The sequence below is a fragment of the Anthonomus grandis genome, chromosome 17 (assembly GCF_022605725.1).
Source record: "Anthonomus grandis grandis chromosome 17, icAntGran1.3, whole genome shotgun sequence".
Lineage (NCBI taxonomy): Eukaryota > Metazoa > Arthropoda > Insecta > Coleoptera > Curculionidae > Anthonomus > Anthonomus grandis.
In genome coordinates, this window is record NC_065562.1 from 8,335,553 (window position 1) to 8,355,801 (window position 20,249).

At 31.5% G+C, this 20,249-nt stretch overlaps 1 protein-coding gene across 5 annotated transcripts in view; it reads left to right on the top strand.

Moving 5' to 3' along the window:
• Positions 1-248: 248 nt before the first annotated feature.
• The window catches only part of LOC126746141 (DDB1- and CUL4-associated factor 15), a 56,229-nt gene continuing 36,228 nt past the window's right edge, over positions 249-20,249 (top strand). For 3 of the 5 annotated variants that reach the window (XM_050454263.1, XM_050454265.1, XM_050454266.1), the window contains exons 1-4: positions 250-489; positions 552-664; positions 16,226-16,510; positions 16,580-16,674. In XM_050454263.1, coding sequence (XP_050310220.1) covers positions 304-489; positions 552-664; positions 16,226-16,510; positions 16,580-16,674 — 679 coding nt within the window. In that variant the 5' untranslated portion in view covers positions 250-303. Of the gene's footprint in view, positions 490-551; positions 665-16,225; positions 16,511-16,579; positions 16,675-20,249 lie in introns of all 5 variants that reach the window. The other 2 variants (XR_007663800.1, XM_050454264.1) reach the window with 1 other exon arrangement.

Consider the following 20,249-nt stretch of genomic DNA (forward strand, 5'->3'; position numbering starts at 1 on the left):
ATCCACATTGTTCCAGAACATCTGTAAGATGCTTGGTATCAAGGAAACTACTACATTACATGCGCAGTCAAATGAAACCAATGAGAGTTTCAGTTTTTTCCGCACCACTATCTCACATTTTCATGTAAGGAAGTCTTAGCGTGAGTCACTGCATAATGTGCTCATAGATCTTGCCTGTATACCTACCCTAAATCCATTGACAGATGACACATGACACTTCACTTGTTTCCCTTATAGGCAACCGATCCCACATCATTTAAAAGCAAAATAAAAATCAAATAAAAACAAACTCCAAACATAAACATGGCGTCTTTAACATCTGAAGACGAGAGTTCCGATGATGGTTATTCAATATCCTCTTCAAATTCGACCGATTATACAACATTCGGTCAAAATAGCGATAATTGGAGTTTTTCTTCGACAGAACAAAATGATATTTTCACTGGTGCAAAAAGACGAAATTTGGTTTTAAACATCCGGAGCCGACAGGTAGGTTATGACCTCTAAGCTTCCGTTTCCCTTTAAAGATATTGGATATATCTTTACTTCAGCTATATGGTCGTTTTACCAAACACTCAAGAGCCAGAGATGAAAGAATATTCAATAATATTCACCACCGCTGCCGAAAATCACTAAGTGCTTTGCTCAGTTCTCACAACTCAAGGTAAGATTTGCTTAATTTTAGCTATTAATTTTAATAATACTGTGTATGATTTGACTGGTTTGAGATTATTGAGTTAAAGATATTTACTAATATGCAGTCAATTCTTGATGCCAAGCTAGAATCTGTATTTAGGGATTTTTTTTTTTAAAACCATATGGCTTTATATATTTTTTTATTTATAATTATTTGTTGATTGATCAAGTTCTTTTACATAAATTAAATTTTATTGCATACTTATTATTTATATGTATCCTGATAGTTACTTGATCAATCATCAATAATTCATTAGAGGTTTAAGTGAGTACTAGGAAAAATGAACAGAAATTAAATATTTATTTATTTATCAACCAAATCCATTTATGTTGTAGTTATAAAAACATAATAAGTTACATCCAAATTTAGTAAAAAGTATCACACACAATATCTTTTAATATAAAACAAAATCACAGTAAATAAAGTAAATCATTTAACACAGCCACAAATTACTAATACAACTATAATTGACAAAAGAATAATTTAGAAAATTTGTTTTAGTGTTTGCTTGAAAGTACTAAATTTAGAGTCAAACAAATTTATTTGTCCTAGCAGGCCACTAGCCCTGTGAACCAGCAGATGGTAACACATAAAAAATAAATAAGTTGACAAAAAATTTAAATGTTAGCATATATAAAACATTTAAATATCACAAGCAATAAAGTAGAAATAACTAAAATTGGTCAAAATATGTGTGCTAAATTTTCATCAATACTGTAAAAACCAAATGGAATCATTTGGTTTTTAAAGTTTTGAAATCATTTGGGGTCAAAAAATATTTTTTTGACAACAAATCTTAACTTGCTATAGTTAATAAGTTCTCTCAAGGCTAGTGGCAAGTAGTTAAAAATATTTTTATTGTTGAACAAAAAAGAGTTTTCTCTTAATGTATAGTGAGGGATTGGCAAACCCATTAGGTGAGCATGGTTGGTTGCATGGTTTTTTTCTATTTTATGACAAGTGAGTTATACACCCCTTTACCATGCATATTGTTTACGATGCATTTTGTATATTGCTTACTTATTATTTTTATGCCTTTGTTATATTAGTATTACCATTGCTTTTACAGTTAGTCAGAGTTTAGAGTTGTTGTAACTAAGATCTATGTTAATTTGATTTTTGATATATTTTTGTATTCTAAACTTACATGTTGGCTGTGTAGCCTAATAAATAATTTTTTAAAAACATAAAATCGAAAACACGATTTTTAATTGGCGCAGTCGGTAGGATTGCCAAAAGCTGATATATCGAATATTGGCTTTTCATTCAACGATTGATTGGCAATCGAACGGTCGAGAGTGCTTCGAAAGGACATCGAAATATTCGCTAAGACCACAAGTTAAGTGCGTGCGGTTAACTGAGGACATCGTGACCTTTGTGTGAACTGTTTCGCAAAAATTGGGAGATTGGTACTACATTGACCAGTTTCACGAGGAGTTGGACCTTGGATTGGACTACAATCGCCACCCTAGAGTTCGCTACTTCATAGATGGCTAGAAACGCAGTCATAATATTCATGTAAGTCGATTTTTTGTTTAGTGCAACTGTATTTTGCTAATGTCGATTAATGAATTAAGCAACGCACTTGAAAGCCTTAGAATAGAACCTTCAACTAGCTCTGCCTCCGCTTCTATAATTGAGGAAGCGTTAAATAATAAGTTAACTATTGATTTAGATCAATTGAAAGAAAATCTTTCTAATATTAAAGAAATTGAAAAATTAATTTTTAAAGACTTAGAAAAAGAAACTAGTCATAAAATAAATTCAGAAAATAAAATGGCGCAATTTAAACCAGAATTTTTAAATTGTGTGCCGAATTTTGATGGTAACCCATCAGAGCTGAATAGATATTTGGCAATTTGCAAATCAATTATTGATACGTTTTACGATGCTAACAACCCCGCAAATTTTCAGAATATTTATATTTTAAATAGCTTGATAGGTAAATTAGCGGGAAATGCAAAATTAGTAGTCAATGTTCAAAATGTCTCCACTTGGGACGATCTAAAAAATACCCTATATAGAAATTTCGCTGACCGTAGAGATGAAACTTGCTTAAATAGAGATTTAGTAATGTTAAGACAACAAGGCAATGAGTCTCCGCAGAATTTCTATGATAGAGTATTAGAAATCCTAAATCTTTTGTGCAGTTATGTTGATGCTCATGAAAATGCTCAAGCTGCCCCTATAAAGAGGGATATGTATAAAAAATTAGCCTTAACTACTTTCATATCCGGACTAAGAGAGCCACTTGGCAATACCATACGTTGCATGCGGCCGGTAGATCTAGCCGAAGCCATACAGTTCGTTTTGCAAGAGAACAATACAAAGTATTTTCAAAGTAATTATGTGCATAATACACAAACACAAAACAAACAGAAATTTCAACAAAAACCTAACTACCAGACTCACAGAGACACAAACCCTAACAGACATAATGTAAATAATTATAGTCATAACAATAACAATAGATTTTTCCCAACAGGCCCAGTTGATATAAGACCTAACCCGAATTATAAACAACCCCGTTTGCCAACAAACTCGGAAGTTTTTGGTAGACAACAAAATGTCTTTAAACCAAATCCCAATAGGCAATTCCCCAAGCCTACCCCCATGTCTGTTTGTACTAATAATACAAATCGCCCTTCTACTTCTAACTATAGAAATAATAATTACCAAAATCAACAAAATAGGCCAAAACCTATTGTTGAAGAGATTTACAATACACAACTTAACCCTTCAGGTAATTTGCACCCTCATTCATATAGCGATGAAGATTACTATGAACAAAATTTCCAAAATGACCCACAAAACGAATACTACGAAGAAGAGGAACCGAACGACTATTTTGAAGAGAATTATGAAAATTTTCCAAATGTCGATCAAGTCAACCCTCAAACATAGCCCCACCGATCTTGTCTTTTAATACAAATAGCGTAAGCGAGTTACCGTATGTCACCTTTCCGGAACATAACATCAAAATCTTAATTGATTCTGGATCTACGAAATCATTTATAGATCCCCAACTTGCATTCAAATTTTATCCTAATTGTATAAAAAACGACCCTTTTATTGTAAGTACGGTTTTCCAGAAATCTGCTCATAAATTTAGTGCGCAGATACTCGCGTCAAAAATTTTTAAATTGCCACGCCCGAAAAACTTAAAGTTTCATTTGTTTAAATTCCATAATACTTTTAAAGGACTTTTAGGTCTAGATAACCTAAAATCTTTGGAAGCAAATTTAGATTTCAAGCGAGGATATTTGATTACCCCTCACGCAAAAATTAAACTCCAATATCATCAAACAAAACAGGAACTTAATTGCATAACAATAGCACCCCGTACAGAACAAGTAATTAAAATTCCAACAACAATAAAAAATGGCGAAATAATAATTCCCCATCAAAAAATTCACAATTGCGAAATTCCAGAATGTCTTACAATTGCAAAAAATGGTTCAGCGATTACCACTATTTTAAATAATACGTGTGACCCAGTAGTTCTCGATTTTTCACAACCAATCGAAGTAGAAAAATTTGATAGGAGATTCATGGAAACCATAGATTATAATAATTTTGATGATTCCCCTAAATGCGAACTAAATTTAAACCAAATAAGAACTGACCATTTAAATTCAGAAGAAAAGAATGCAATCTTAAATTTATGTAAGGAATTTTCGGACATTTTCTATCAAGAAAATACGCCTTTGACTTTCACTAACAAAATTAAACATCACATTCGAACAACGGACGAAACACCTGTATATACAAAATCGTATAGGTATCCATTCATCCATAAAACCGAAGTTGAATCCCAAATAAAAAAAATGTTGGACCAAAAAATCATTAGGCCCTCAAATTCCCCTTGGTCTGCACCAATCTGGGTAGTCCCAAAAAAACTTGACGCCTCGAACAAACAGAAATGGCGCGTAGTCGTAGATTTCCGCAAATTAAACGAAAAAACGATTGACGATAAATATCCTTTGCCCAATATTTCCGATTTACTCGATAAATTAGGCAAATGTCAATATTTTACGACATTGGACTTAGCCTCAGGTTTCCATCAGATTGAGATGAGCGAAGAAGACATCCCCAAAACAGCTTTCAGCACTGAAAACGGACATTTCGAATTTACCCGAATGCCATTTGGACTGAAAAATGCTCCGGCAACTTTTCAGAGAATAATGGACTCCATCTTGCGTGGAATTCAAAATGAAAAATGTCTAGTTTACATTGATGACATAATTGTTTTTTCGACTTCACTTCAGGAACACATCGATAGTCTTAAAGCCGTCTTCAAAAGGTTGAGAGAGACTAATTTCAAAATTCAGTTGGATAAAAGCGAATTTTTAAGACGCGAAGTCGCTTACTTAGGACACGTTGTAACCCCCGAAGGTGTGAAACCCAAGCCTGACAAAATAGTAGCCATTAAAAAATTCCCTATTCCACAAACGACGAAACAAATAAAAGGTTTCTTAGGACTCCTAGGCTACTATAGACGATTCATAAATAATTTCGCTAAACTCACAAAACCTATGACGAAATGTTTAAAGAAAGGCGCAAAGATTGAACACAATGACGAGTTCAAAAATTGTTTCGAAACCTGTAAAAATTTGCTGATAAACGAACCCATTTTGCAATACCCTGACTTTTCCAAGCCGTTTAATTTAACCACCGATGCAAACAATGTTGCGTTAGGCGCAGTTTTGTCTCAAGGCCCTATTGGTCAAGATTTACCTATAGCGTATGCTTCTCGTACTCTTAACGATTCTGAGCAAAACTACTCCACCATTGAGAAAGAATGTCTTTGCCTCGTATGGGCAACAAAATATTTTAGACCCTATCTTTTTGGTCGCAAGTTCAACATTATAACCGATCATAAACCCTTGCAATGGCTTTTTTCCCTTAAGGACCCATCCTCTAAACTTTTACGATGGCGAATAAAATTGGAAGAATTTGATTACACTATAATCTATAAAAAGGGTAAATTAAATACCAACGCAGACGCCCTTTCGCGAATCGAAATTCACACAAAAGAAACACCTGAGTTTGTAAATCTTAAAAATTATATGGAAGAGTTTAATAAAAATTTAGGCCAAGAAATGGCTGGAAGTACCAGTCAAAACAACGAAAATAATACCATAAACCTTGACCTAGATCGAGCATCCATTATCGCCCAACCAGACGATGAATCACCAGTCTTGCCACCAGACGATATGACGATTCACACGAACGTCGACCAAGATCCTATAGTCGGTATTCCCATTATAGAATCTGCGGTTAATTATGGAGCTAATCAAATTTTTATAAAAAGTGTTCTGCATTCACCTGCAAAACCTATAATCAAAATACTCTTTAACAAAAAACGTAGGATACTAGTTCAAATTTCGAAAAATAACTTCGAAGAAGATATTTTGAGTTTTATGAAGGAATTAGTAGTCCCAGAAAAACAATACCATCTGTATTTTTCAGACCCTGAGATTTATGAACCCTTTTCAGAAGTGATTAGAACAAATTTTAGATGGCCTTCAATTAAATTCAAACGTTGTTTGATAAAACTAATTGACGTGACCGACAAAAATGACATCAAAGAAATAATTCAAAATTACCACGAAAGTAAAACAAATCATCGCGGTATCGAAGAGACGATAAAAAGATTACGAGAAAAATATTATTGGCCCGATCTTAAAAGTTCTGTACAAACGTACATAAATGAATGTGAAATATGCGCTCGAAGTAAATATGAAAGAAAGCCCGTTAAAATTCCAATGAACGTCACCCCAACAGCAACTAAACCCTTTGAGATTGTACACTTAGACACGTACACACTCGAACAGACAAAGTTTCTCACCATAATAGATAGTTTTTCTAAATATGCTCAAGCATATCCGTTAAAGTCTTTAGCTGCTAGTGAGATAGTAGATAACTTGCTAAACTATTTCTCTCACCACGGTATTCCCCAACAGATTATCGTCGACAACGGAACTGAATTTAAAAATACAATAGTAACTGAACTTTTAACTTTACACAAAGTAAAAGTACATTTTTGCTCACCACATCACCCCCAATCAAACGGTGTAATTGAACGTTTACATTCGACACTATCTGAACATATAAGATTACTCAATAATCAATCATTTTCCACAACACCAGTAAGTCAAAAAATGATTTACGCTATTCTAGCTTATAATCATACGATTCATTCTGTCACTAAATATAAGCCTATTGATGTAATTAAAGGTCATATAACAACTAATGATGTATTTAATATAAAACTGGATCAATTGCTTTTAAGTGACTACGTAAATACACATAAGGAGAAAAGTAAACTTCTGTATTCTCAAATAAATAATAAACTAATTAACCAAAAAGAAAGTCTTGCAGAAAAACTAAATGTAAATAAAGATAGCCCTGAGATTTTCCAAGAAGAACAATTAGTTTACCCCCGAAAAAACGTACGACAGAAACTCGCAAATAAGTTTGATTTTCCCACAAAAATTCTTAGCACTAACCCTGATAAGAAAACAGTCAAAACCTCAAATCAAGAAAAAGTTCATATGTCTAATATTAAACGTCCTTTAAAGACAAAATATAGTTTTGACTAATTCTTGACTTTGTTTCATCCCTTTCAGATTGCTACAAATGGCATTTGCATTTGAAAATAGAATAACAATAGAAAAATTAACTGATAACCCTGGACTTGTACCGATAAAATTAGGACAAGCAAAAATTGAAGAATACACACATACTTTAATACACTACTACGACCTTAACCCAATAATTACAGAAGTAAATAAACTTCATGTTAAAGTGAATAACCTTACGACGACAATAAATAACAATGTTAACCACCATTCGGAAGTTGCTGACTACTTACGAATTTTAACGATAACGCAAGACCAAGTCGAAACGAAAATAAAAGATATTGTGCCTCACCCACGTAGATTAAAACGCGGATTAATTAATGGCATTGGCTCAATATTTAAAAGTATAACTGGTAATTTAGACGCCTCCGATGGAGAACGTTATGAACGACTAATTAAACAGCTACAAGACAATCAAAAAGCCTTAGCATCAAATATTGTTAAAGAAAATTCAATTTCCCTTGGTTTACTGAAGAAGTTTAATTCGACCATTTATCAAATTAATCGTAATGAACAACTTCTAGATGAAAAATTGCATAAGGTTGAGTTAGCAGTACAAGCGTCGAACTTTTTGCAAAGTTCCAATTATATCAAGCATACTGTTAATCAATTAATCAATTTATATGAAATTATCGACTCCATTTTGCAGGACATAGAAAATGCTATGACATTTTCGAAATTAAAAGTTTTACATCCTAGTATAATAAAAACCGAAGATTTGTTTTCTGAATTAAAAACAATTCAAAAACTTGTAGGCGCAAAGCGCATGCCTTTAGAAGTTACTTTAGAGAATACTCTGTTGTACGAACAAATAATTAAATTAGAAAGTTTTATTCTAAACAACAGAATAACATTTCTTTTACGCATTCCAATAACATACCAGAAGGATTTTACTTACTTTCATCTGTACTCAATACCAGTTAAAAAACAGAGCATGTTTAAGGTCATAATACCAAAAAGTAAATTTCTACTCAAAAACGAGTTGCACTTCTCATATCGGACGAATGAATGCCAAGAAATATTTGGAAAACTATACTTCTGTGACAAAATGGACCTGCAAGAAATCAGTAGCAGTAGTCCCTGTGCTGTCCAGCTGTTAGAAGGTCAAGGTCAACCAACCACCTGTCAACAAGTCGAAGTCGAACTGTCTAAACCCATTTTCACCCAGTTGGACTCCTCTAACAAATATGCTGCCATTCTTCCCGAAGAAGCCACCCTTCACTTGGAATGCCAATCTCAAGAAGAATTTGCGGTTCACTGAATTTGCGTTCAACTTCAAGGTTCACTGATCTTCGATGTACCTATTAACTGTCAGATAACAAACAACCAGGAAGTTGTTATCTCAAACTATCAATCAATTGGAACAAATCACCAACCAATTTTGTTCCCTGATTTAAAGTTAACCCCCGTTGTCCTGCCCACGCTTAATTTAACTGCTCATGTCGATGACCTGAAACTGGATGGACTAGACCGATTGAAGAGCCAAATCCTCCACAATCAGCCCAAACCGATAATAGACGAAATGACGCGCTACCCCAGCGTCTGGACCACCCTTTTGTATTTAAGCCTAGTAGTTGCAATTAGCTACTATGTCTACCAGAAGCTGAAGCCTAGATGCATCTCCACCCCAGGTAGAAGCCAACCCGATAGCGACACACCGGTTCAACTTCCTCGACAAACTGTGGAGTTGAATCTTTGAGGGGAGGAGTTATACACCCCTTTACCATGCATATTGTTTACGATGCATTTTGTATATTGCTTACTTATTATTTTTATGCCTTTGTTATATTAGTATTACCATTGCTTTTACAGTTAGTCAGAGTTTAGAGTTGTTGTAACTAAGATCTATGTTAATTTGATTTTTGATATATTTTTGTATTCTAAACTTACATGTTGGCTGTGTAGCCTAATAAATAATTTTTTAAAAACATAAAATCGAAAACACGATTTTTAATTAGTGTAAATACTATTATGTATTTACACTGACATGAATAAATTGAGATTGAAATTGAGAAGTTATAAAAACATTGATAGAAATATATTGGAGTAATATTTTTATGCACTAAGCAGACTGTTTTCATTATAAAAACACTGATACTCAAATCCATTATAAAGAGATATATTATAATAATAAAAGAAGTACAATTTGTGTTGTATGCATTGTTGATCTCTGTTTTGTCCATAAATGTGGGTAATTTAATTTCATATAATTTAATCTAATTTAACTTGAATTGTATATCCTGAAATAGTATTAAATATATTAGTTTTTTTCACTTATTCCTCCTCCTTCATCTTCTGTTCGTCACTTGCCCCTGCCTTTAACATCCACATTGGGGTTTTTTTTTAATTGGAAAAAGTAAATATTGGTGTTCAAATTAAAATATATTATCCAAGATTGCATCGCATATGTCCTTTTTTAAAGGTTTTATGTATTGGTTCTTTTAAAATTGAGAAGAATACCTATTTGCTAGGAAATTAACATTGTATATTTATACATTTTGTATTTTTTTTTCTTTGGCAAATAAATGTTTTTTGAATTTTGAAATCCAATTTAAATTCAAAACTACTTTATTAATCCAGAAAATTTACAAATTTCATAAAGCGTAGAGTATATGAACTTATACATTGAAAAATAAAAATACAAGTACCTAGCTAAAATGTTTAAATACATTTGAGCAATTAAATCCTAAACTTAAAAAATAAACAAAGAAAATAAAAGAGATTATAAAGTAAAATTTCAGACAGTATCTAACCTATTTTCTATAATGCTCTATCAAGTGCTGAACATGGTTTTATTAAAGGTTGCTCTACTAGTACCAACTTGTTATAATAATAATGATATTAAATAAATAATTAAATAATAATAAAAACAAATGGTTTTCTTCCAGGCAGTTGAGCAAGGAAAAACTGCCTGTTTTGTGTATTTTCAAACTATTAGCAGTCCCACATTGTGCTAACTATAACTAAGCTACTGTCCCAAAACTGCCTTATTTTGCTTGTGTTTCCTTAGAGCTTGTTTTTTTGGTAGCAAAAATTGTTATTGGCTTAGTCATTGAACTATGGATTGTTGATTCTCTCATCATGATCTTTCAACTCAGTTAGAGTTGTATCTGTTTGAGCAGTATCTGAGAAAATGTGAGATAATTGCCTTAAAAAACTATGACTAACTGTTGATTTCTAGTCCTTGAAAAATAGGTAAAAATATGGTATTTTTAGTATAGTGAATAGCAGTTATGGAGCCTATGATTCTATGGACTGTACTCTTTTATTGCTAATAAATTCCAGTTAATTCTTTTTTGTTTTTTTTTCATGAAAATCGCTATTTTTATAATGAAAATTATTTCGCTACTGTATATATATTTTGTTTATTTCTTAATTGATAGTGGGTGTCACCAATTTTTTAGTTCGTTTTAGTGTTTATAGATGTAACATGATTTTCTTTTTATGAGCCTGGTTAAGGATTGGACTAAGATGAGCTTATGTTAATCAATGGTCAATAAGGCTTTTTTGTGATGTCTTTGGAATATTTTCAATGGGATATTGTTGAATTAAATTTTATTGTTCTGTAATTTTTTTTATAGATGGAAATTTCATGTGAGTTTTGCATGTGAGGAAAGCAGTTTTATTTTTTGAAGAATAATTTGAGGTCACTCTCATCTGACAATTGTAAGCGCATGTGTTTTTTTATATTTTTAGAAATTTTTAGAATATTTAGAAAGAAAAGTCTCTGGAGGCCGCAATTTTGCCCGGTAGGGGATTTTATCAGACCACCCACTGTATCACAGTCAATTAGTGATATGTCTTGTTGTTTGGGCTTGACTGGTTGAGTTGAAACTTTCATTTGGATTCTTACGACTGCTTCAGCTAGTTTCTCAGATTGTAACAAATTGGTTTAGACTCAATATTTTACCCCTATGGTGGAACCCCTACAAGAGCAGTGGTGAATGATTTTCACCTATAATTTTGATGTCCTCTTAATTAATGACCCATTTACTATTAGAAGTACTTTTGAGTAAGTAAGTGATTTTCAGTTTTATCTTCAATATTGCGGAGGGTTGTTGGGTGGGGTCAGAAATAAAACAGAAACCTGTTTACTTAAATGTCGACGTTTCGCCTTATATTAAGTCATTCTCAGGACACTGAAATGGATTTAAGTGATCACAGCGATGAAACAAAGTAATTTCAAGTACATAAAAAACACTATTAAAACAAATGTTTTTTACGTGTACAAAAATTAAAACAACAGAAAAAAACAAAAATCACGACACAATTAAAATTACATTCAGGTACAATTTGTTAAAAAAAAATTTTAATAAAAAAAATATTAAATTTATTTTTTATACATTACACCTCTTACCTAAGTCTAGGTTTCTTTAGTTATAATTAAAACACATTTATAATAGGACCATAGAATTCTTTTGAACATGGGTTAAATTGAAGGTGTTATTGTGGGCAAACTAGAATCAACAATAAGCTAAGAAACAAATGTTTTTATTCTTCCGAGCATTTATTTATTTAATTTTTATTATTCAATGTTATGTTGGTAAGTTAAGAATTAGTAGACAAGGAAGATGTATGTACCTATACGTTCAAAACCAGAAACTTAATTTTTTAATACACTGAGGTCTAAATTTGGGACTTACACTCTTTGACAAAAATAAAATTTTGTGTTTCAGTTTTATCTTTTCGGTAATAAATTAATTAAATTATAGTAACTTGCACTCAGATCATTGGTGTCTTGTTTTTTGTTAATACTTTCTTTGTACCTTTTTATATTAACCATTTCTAGTAAAATTCTTTTTTTTTGTAATTTGATTCTCTGCTTATGACTTAATATAAGTCGAAACGTCGACATTTAGATAAACACGTTTCTGTTTTATTTCTGACCCCACCCAACAACCCTCCGCAATATTGTAAGTAAGTGACTTCGTTTATGCAGAGGAGTTTTTTTAATGCTTTATAAGTTCAAGTAGTTGCCATAGAATATAGATTTATTGTCTTGAAAACAATGAAATATTGATTTACAGGGTGTAACAAAAATAACGGTACCCTAATGTAACATTCTAGGATTGCATTTTACAAACGTTTAAAAAAAAATGATTTAGCTTTGACTAAAAAGTTCAGTGGTGATCTTGAGGCGAAAATTTCTTAGTTCAGATATGTATTTAATCTTTAGTTTAATTTAAATAACGGTCAAATGGTTTTTCAGCGAGAATTGGCATTTTTTATTCCGGAACCATGAAGGCCGATACAACGTAAATTTTTCACTTAAGTTTGAAAGAAGGTAAGGGTCTTGGAAAATGTGATCCTAAGAAGTTATAAAGAGGTAACTTTACTTCTTGCAGGTAGTTTAAAGATTTTATAAATTTTCCTTGACTATTTTTAATAGTCATAGTTGGTGTGTTTCTTAATCTGGAATAAATAAAATAGTGGTTTTCTTCCAGTTAGTTGAAGCAAACTTCCTATTTTATACCCAAAAACCTAATTTCTATATAAAACTGCCTCTCAAAGCAACCCTTCGACTGCCTGAATAAACATAATTGAAAACTTTTCTAGGCAGTGAAAGTTAGTCAGTTACAAGATTTACTGCCTGGAAAAAATGTCAAGATTTCTGCAAGAAGTTGATCATAAGTTCAACTATTTCTAAAAGGTACTAATTCGTGACGCAAAACTGCCTTTATAATCAATATTTCAATTGTCTAAATGAAAATACTGGAAAATTATTCCAGGGAGTTGAGGCCAGTTTAGGCAGGCAGTTATGACTAGCTACCTAGAAACTGAGAATGAAGAAAATCATTTTTAAAACTATTTCTTTTCTTGTAAATCCAGGTAGTACAGGTTATGCCTGGAAGTAACTATCAATTACTTCCTATAATATTTCTGTTTTCAATTTGTCATAGATGTACCTTTCCAGACCAATCTGTTTTCCAAATTCTCTAAAAATGTTCTTTAATATATGAATATTCAAATATATCTGGATTTGTGAGTTTAAACCGTTAAGACCTATAATTTTTCTAATGATGGTTCTTGTGCACAAAAATGCCTCTAACTAAGGAGATGTTTGAACATGAATTGTAAAGATAAAAACGCCCGCTCAACAGAAATTTCAGTTTTTATTAGTTAAACTTTCAATGACATTCAATGTTTTAGAGCCCTTTACTGCTCCTAAGTGCGATCTATATTAGAATATGCTAGTCCAGTTTGGTCACTACAATATAACATATAGATTGAATTATTGGACAAAATTGAAAGAAAATTCCTTAGTTTTTAAACTTGTCCGAAGACATTGATTAAAATTATATGAAAAATCTCTTAAATCTAAATTCTTTGAAGGAGTATTGTATAATACTTGTACTGTCCACTTTTTATAAAGTTGTTAACAATGTATTTAATTGTTCTAAATTGCTAGATATTATCACTCCCAATGTCCCTTAAAGACTCACTTGTGTTCCAAAATTGTTTTCAGTTAAATACCACAGAACAAATTATGGTATAAATAGTCCATTAACTAGACTGTGTACACTAGCCAATAACCACTGTAAAGATATTGATTTTTTTTTGCCACTTTGTCAAATGCCTTTATCATATAACTCAACAAAATCAAAATTCAGTCAGACAAAATCTGTTTCCCATGTATCAATGGAAACACAAACTGTGAGGACACAGTGTGCATGCACACCGAGTTGCAAACTGATGATGAATTTCTTGGCATTGGAGTTAAATTTGCCAATGTTAACTAATAATTCTGCTTTGATCAAAACTACCACTAACAAGAGTCAACATGACCTTCTTCTAACTGATGTTCATCGCATAAGTCTTTTGAAAAAGCAAACTCTATCAGAAAAACCAGCTACCCACACAGATGCAGGACTAACTTATAATGACAATATGCCAAGTCACTGGATCAATAATAATAGTAAGAAGATGCTACTCCTGGCTGATTAAACTATATTTTGATTTAGGAAAATCATTTATGATTGTCCCAGTTTAAGTAATTTTAAAGTGCATGCAATAATAAAACCTAATGCCTTACGTGATCAAATAATACATAGTCTTCCAAACTTAGCAAAAGATTGTAAAGAAAATTATACAATAGTAAACCTTGATGGCATAAATATTTTTTTAAAGAGAAAATATCCTTCTGTTAGGGAACTAAACTCAAAAGTAAAGGAATGTGTGGATACAAACATAGTCTTGGTGTCTGTACCTTTTGTAAAAAAAACGTCATAAATAATTTGCTTTATAGGTTTAATAGTTTTTCCTAGATATGTAAAGTATTTAGATATTAATAATCATGATGCTGATTTCAACACTATTTTAAAAATGATTCCTATTTAAAGAATCTAACCTATATTAGGACAGTTCACTCAGATGATAATGTATTATAATTGTTATTAGAAATATAAACTTTGAGTCCAGAAATACCGATGACTGATCAACCAATGACTTAAATGATAAAAAATTAAATATAATTTTGGATGATGAAGTTTTTTTGCGTGAGGCAGACATATGTGGCAATTCTTAACTTTTTCTAATTTAGATGTTACAGCCCCTTCAATGGGTCAAACCACTAAAAAGGTTGAGACTACATAAAACGTTTTTTCGAGACAAATAAAAATTGTTATAGCCCTTTAAAGGTTTGCGATCAAAAAATTCAATGTATTTCAAACAAAAATATTGAGCTAGATATTGCCCCTTCAAATAAGAACAATTCCGATTTTTTTTTTATTGTTACTGGCAGCAATTTTCCCAGCTGCAGAAAATTAAATTATCTAATTTTAGTTATTGTAGTAGTTTCTGTAGAAAAAGTTTTAAACACGGTGGTATAGCGATATACAAAAATCATAATTTTAGGGTAAATTTTGAGATTTTAGAAGTCCCTTTTGTATAGAAAAAATTTTAGAATGTCTGCATTTTAATTAGAAATTTTAAAATAATTTTATTTGTTGTTTATAGAGCACCTAGTAGTAATTTTAATGATTCTCTTATTTGCCTAAATAATCTTCTTGACAGTGTCCTGTAACACAGTTTTTTCTCGGCCCTAGTTTTAATTTGTCAATGTTTTTTGATCTGATAGGTACATTTAATCTGTGCCAATCATTAGAGAACCAACAAGAATAACACCAGACTCACAATCTTGTATTGACGATTTTATAATTTCAAATGTCGTTTCTATCAGATCACTTTGCCCAATTTTTATGTTTTGACATTCAGAAAATTAAAAAAAACTAAAATAGCATCTGTATCAAATAGACAATTTGTTTTCAAATGATAATTTTGCTTCCTTTTTGTCATCATTAGAGGATGAGGAGTGGCACAATGTTTATATGCAAACATGCCCTAACACTGCTCCTGATACTTTTTTTGATATAATCTATTATATGTGTTTCCCGTTGGTAAAAAAATTAAATACTGAAAATAAAAGTAAAAAACATAAGTTAAATCCTGAATTAATGACATTAAAAGAAAAAGTATATTTCTATAATCACTATAATCTGTAGGCATGACTCCGTTTTAATTTAATGATTATGTAAATATTTTAAAAAAATCATACATACAAAAAAAACTGTTTTACAAATTAGGAGCAATAACTTGGTTAAATCATAATAGGGGTTAAATTGCATTAAGTACCTAAAGTTTGGATTAAGTTCAGTAACATTACACCTGTTTCATCTTAGAGAACATCATTTTCGAATCATGATAAAAATAAGATAAATATAGATAGATTTGTTGTAAGTTACGAAATGTTAATTGCCTATCACATCTAAAACTAGATAAAAATCATACACATATTCCATCTAAAACCAATCAAATCATGACTTTAAGCATGTCTACTTGCTTATATATTTTTCACATGGTGGTTCATTTAAACTGTTTTTCCTAGGAATCAAATTTTTATGGGCTTTACCCTTTGTGGCCAGTACTTTCTGAGTTATACAGAAACCCAAAACCAAGGTAATCAACCACATACAGGCCGATTATTTCTTTTTGATGCATCTGAGTACAAGTATGAACTTCACATATGGAGATTTGTACCAGGTAAAAAGTTACAATTGGTCTCGAAGCATAGGATATTTAACCATTTGAAATGTGGCTCAGTACTGGATAAAATTATGTTTATGCAGTTTCCTAATGATGTGCATAAAATAGTTTGTTACGGACATGACGAGTAAGTAGGCAGTTTGTGTGGGTTTGAAAAATGTTTTTTCTCTTAATTATCAAAATATTTATATTTTAGAGCTAGCAGTCCAGATTTATTACACATCAGTATAATAACCATACCATCACAAAGAAGTTGTGTACATTGTGGAGATCCATTACATTTGGTTCGAGGTAAATTAACATTTAAGTTATATAGAGTGTTTGATTAAGAGTGGCGAGGAACCATATCTCAGCAATGAATAATTCAGGCGATTTGGGAAAAAATCGGATCAAAAAAGACATTTTTTAAAATCCTTCCATCCCTATCAACATTAAAAAAGAATTAAAAAATTAGTTGAATATTTTACTACATATATACATCTTTTTGGTTTTAACATTTTTTGCTATAAAATGTCAAATTACGACAAGAGGGAAAGAGAAAGTGTATTGATAAAATTACATATTTATAATTTTAGTTTAGCTCAACCGAATTTCGTCAATTTGGTCTTTATCAAGAAAAGTAGTTAAAAGAAAATACTTGGATTGTCACATTTCTTTGCTAGAGTTATTTCATATCTTACCTTTTCTTCAATTTTTCTATGAAAATTTAAACTGAATGATAAATATTTAGATCAAGAACCAGAAGAAGAACCCATGACTTGAGGTCCATGTCATGAATGCCGGTGATTGGCTCGCGACACACTCGTATGAATGTCTCTTTTCAGTACTATATATGTCAAAGTCTCTAAAGTATACAGTAAAGTTTTTTGATTTCAAAAATGCTGATTTTGTATCGTTAAATAATTTCCTTGCATCTATCGACTAGTCCTTTATAAACAACACTTCTGATATAAGGTAAAATGAAAATCCTGTGGTCTCCCTCCACTTATTTATTAAACATTTAGTTATTTAAAATTCCCTACATGTTTTGGACATAGTGGTGTCCATCATCAGGGGATAAAAGGTTTAAAATTGGTATTGGATATACGCCCCAGGGTTTGATTCCATGTCAAACACCCTCTATTTTTTTTTTAATTTTAATTTTTCATTGTATTTATTTACATTCTGTTGTTGACCTGAAATTTTTGATTGAATGTAAATAAATAAAATTCAAAATAAAGGGGTTTTTGACATGGAATCAAACCCTGAGGCGTATATCCAATACCAATTTTAAACCTTTTATCCCCTGATGATGGACACCACTGGGTCCGAAACATGTAGGGAATTTTTAATAAAATGAAAATCCTGTGGTCTCCCTCCACTTATTTATTAAACATTTAGTTATTTAAAATTCCCTACATGTTTTGGACATAGTGGTGTCCATCATCAGGGGATAAAAGGTTTAAAATTGGTATTGGATATACGCCCCAGGGTTTGATTCCATGTCAAACACCCTCTATTTTTTTTTTAATTTTAATTTTTTATTGTATTTATTTACATTCTGTTGTTGACCTGAAATTTTTGATTGAATGTAAATAAATAAAATTCAAAATAAAGGGGTTTTTGACATGGAATCAAACCCTGAGGCGTATATCCAATACCAATTTTAAACCTTTTAACCCCTGATGATGGACACCACTGGGTCCGAAACATGTAGGGAATTTTTAATAAATAAATGTTTTAAGTGGAGGGAGACTGCAGGATTTTCATTTTACCTTAACCTACAACTCCACTGCAAGTATAGAGTATTTCTTCACTTCTGATATAAATATTTCCATAAATAAGTTTTACCTTTTGTATGAAGGAATCGGCTATTTTGTGCCTATTAAGTCCTATAATACTGGTAGGTCTCATGTATGCTTTTTAAGCGAGTAAGAAGCTTAGTTTTACGTAAAAAAGTTGCTCATAAGAAATTTAAGGAGTCTCAATTACAAAATGATTGCCTGGTTTTTTCTGGGCTTCGACAGTCATGCAGTGTGTTGAGCGGTCAGTCTTACCGCGACTATATTTTTCGTACCGAGAATAATCTATTGTTTAATCCTAGGTTATTCTGGAAAGATGTAAGCAATTTTAAAAAGTCAAATAGTATTCCTAAACATATGTTTTTGAATGATGAAATTGGTGAAGAGGGTCGAGATACAGTTAATTTGCAAGATTCTTGGCTTACAGTGCAAGGCTTCTGTGGGACCAGATGGCATACCCAGCTTGTTACTTCGTGAATGCGTATGTACTCTATCGAAGCCTATTTGCACTTTATTCAATCTGTCTTAAAAGTTGGGAGTATGTCCTTCTTTTTGGAAGAATTCATATATAATGCCGATATTTAAGTCTAGTAATACTAGTGATGTCAGTAATTATCTGGGAGTTTGTATACAGTCAACCTTGCCTAAGCCTGTGGATGCACTTGTAACCAAGCAATTGTCATGGCAATGTAAAAGTCAAATTATTAACAATCAACATGATTTTCAAATAGCTCGTTAAACTGTTTCTAACTTATAATGTTATAAAGATAATGTTATAAAGATTATCTGTTTAATGTTTTTGGTAAAGGCTCAAAAGAAATTGTGAATTTCTTACAAATAATTACATAAATAATACAATTGTGTATTGATTCAAATGTTCAATGTCAATTAATACAAGATGACTGGTATAATGTTTGTGAATAGTGCAATCTTAATGTCTTAGATTTAAATGTTCTGAAGTGCTATTCAATAAGTTTTGGAAGGATTCGTAGTCTTACATTGTTTGATTATACTATAAGTTCCACTATTTTAAAAAGGGTAGCGGAAGTTATGGATTTCGGAGTAATTTTCTATTCTGAGTGGACATTTGAGTCTCATATTGAAAAGTTAGTTTAGAAAGCGTATCCAAATCTAGGATGTATGTAGATGTAGTAGTTTTAGCTGTTTATAAAGTTTTGTACTGTTCGTTAGTCCGTTCTAGTTTGGAGTATGCTAGTTCGGTATGGTCTCAATTTTATAAATCCTATATTGAAAATATTGAGAAAGTCCAAAATAAATTCTCAAGAAATTGTTTTTTTAAAGTTAAGGTTCCATTAGCTAATGGTCACACTGATTACAAATAGGTCACGTCAGTTCTCTCTTTGGACCCACTTGGGTTAAGGCGTAATAATTCAGACTTGTGTTTTATTTTTAAATTAATATCTGTCATGACTGATCGCGATTATTTTAATAGGCTGAATTTTCGGGCGCAAAAAACGACTAGACTTAAAAAACTCTTCTATTTAAATTTTGATAATGATTCACAATTCTAGAACCAGAATGCAACGTTCTTTCGATAAGTATAGTCTTGACTTGCACGTTTCTTTTAGCAGTTTTAGGAGCTCTCTCGAATCCATTAGTGACTCGTGACTTTTCTAACACGTTTTTTAAAATTAATTTGCAACATTGATTTATGTTTTAGTATGATCTAGCTTAAATTGTATTAATATTAGTATCTGTTGTATTATTTTATTTTTGTAAAATTGATGGATATCTTATTAATTTCGGAGCCAGAGCGAAAAGAATATTTATTCATTTTAGCGACAGAGCCATTTTACAAGAATAAAAATAAACTATAAGTACAGAAAAAAAACAATAATAACTGGAAACTAAAGAATGCAATAAATGATATGGAAATGAACAAAATTATAGCAAAAATAAAAAGGCTTGAAATAACTAAAACGTAAAACGTAACCTTACAGGCAATTTCAGTCTTTTAGTTTCTTAAATTTGAACTGCAATGAATTAACGTAGTTATCTAGAGTCAAGGTTAAATTCATTAAATGCTCTCATTGTCCAGATAATTGGAACTCTCACGAGATGTGT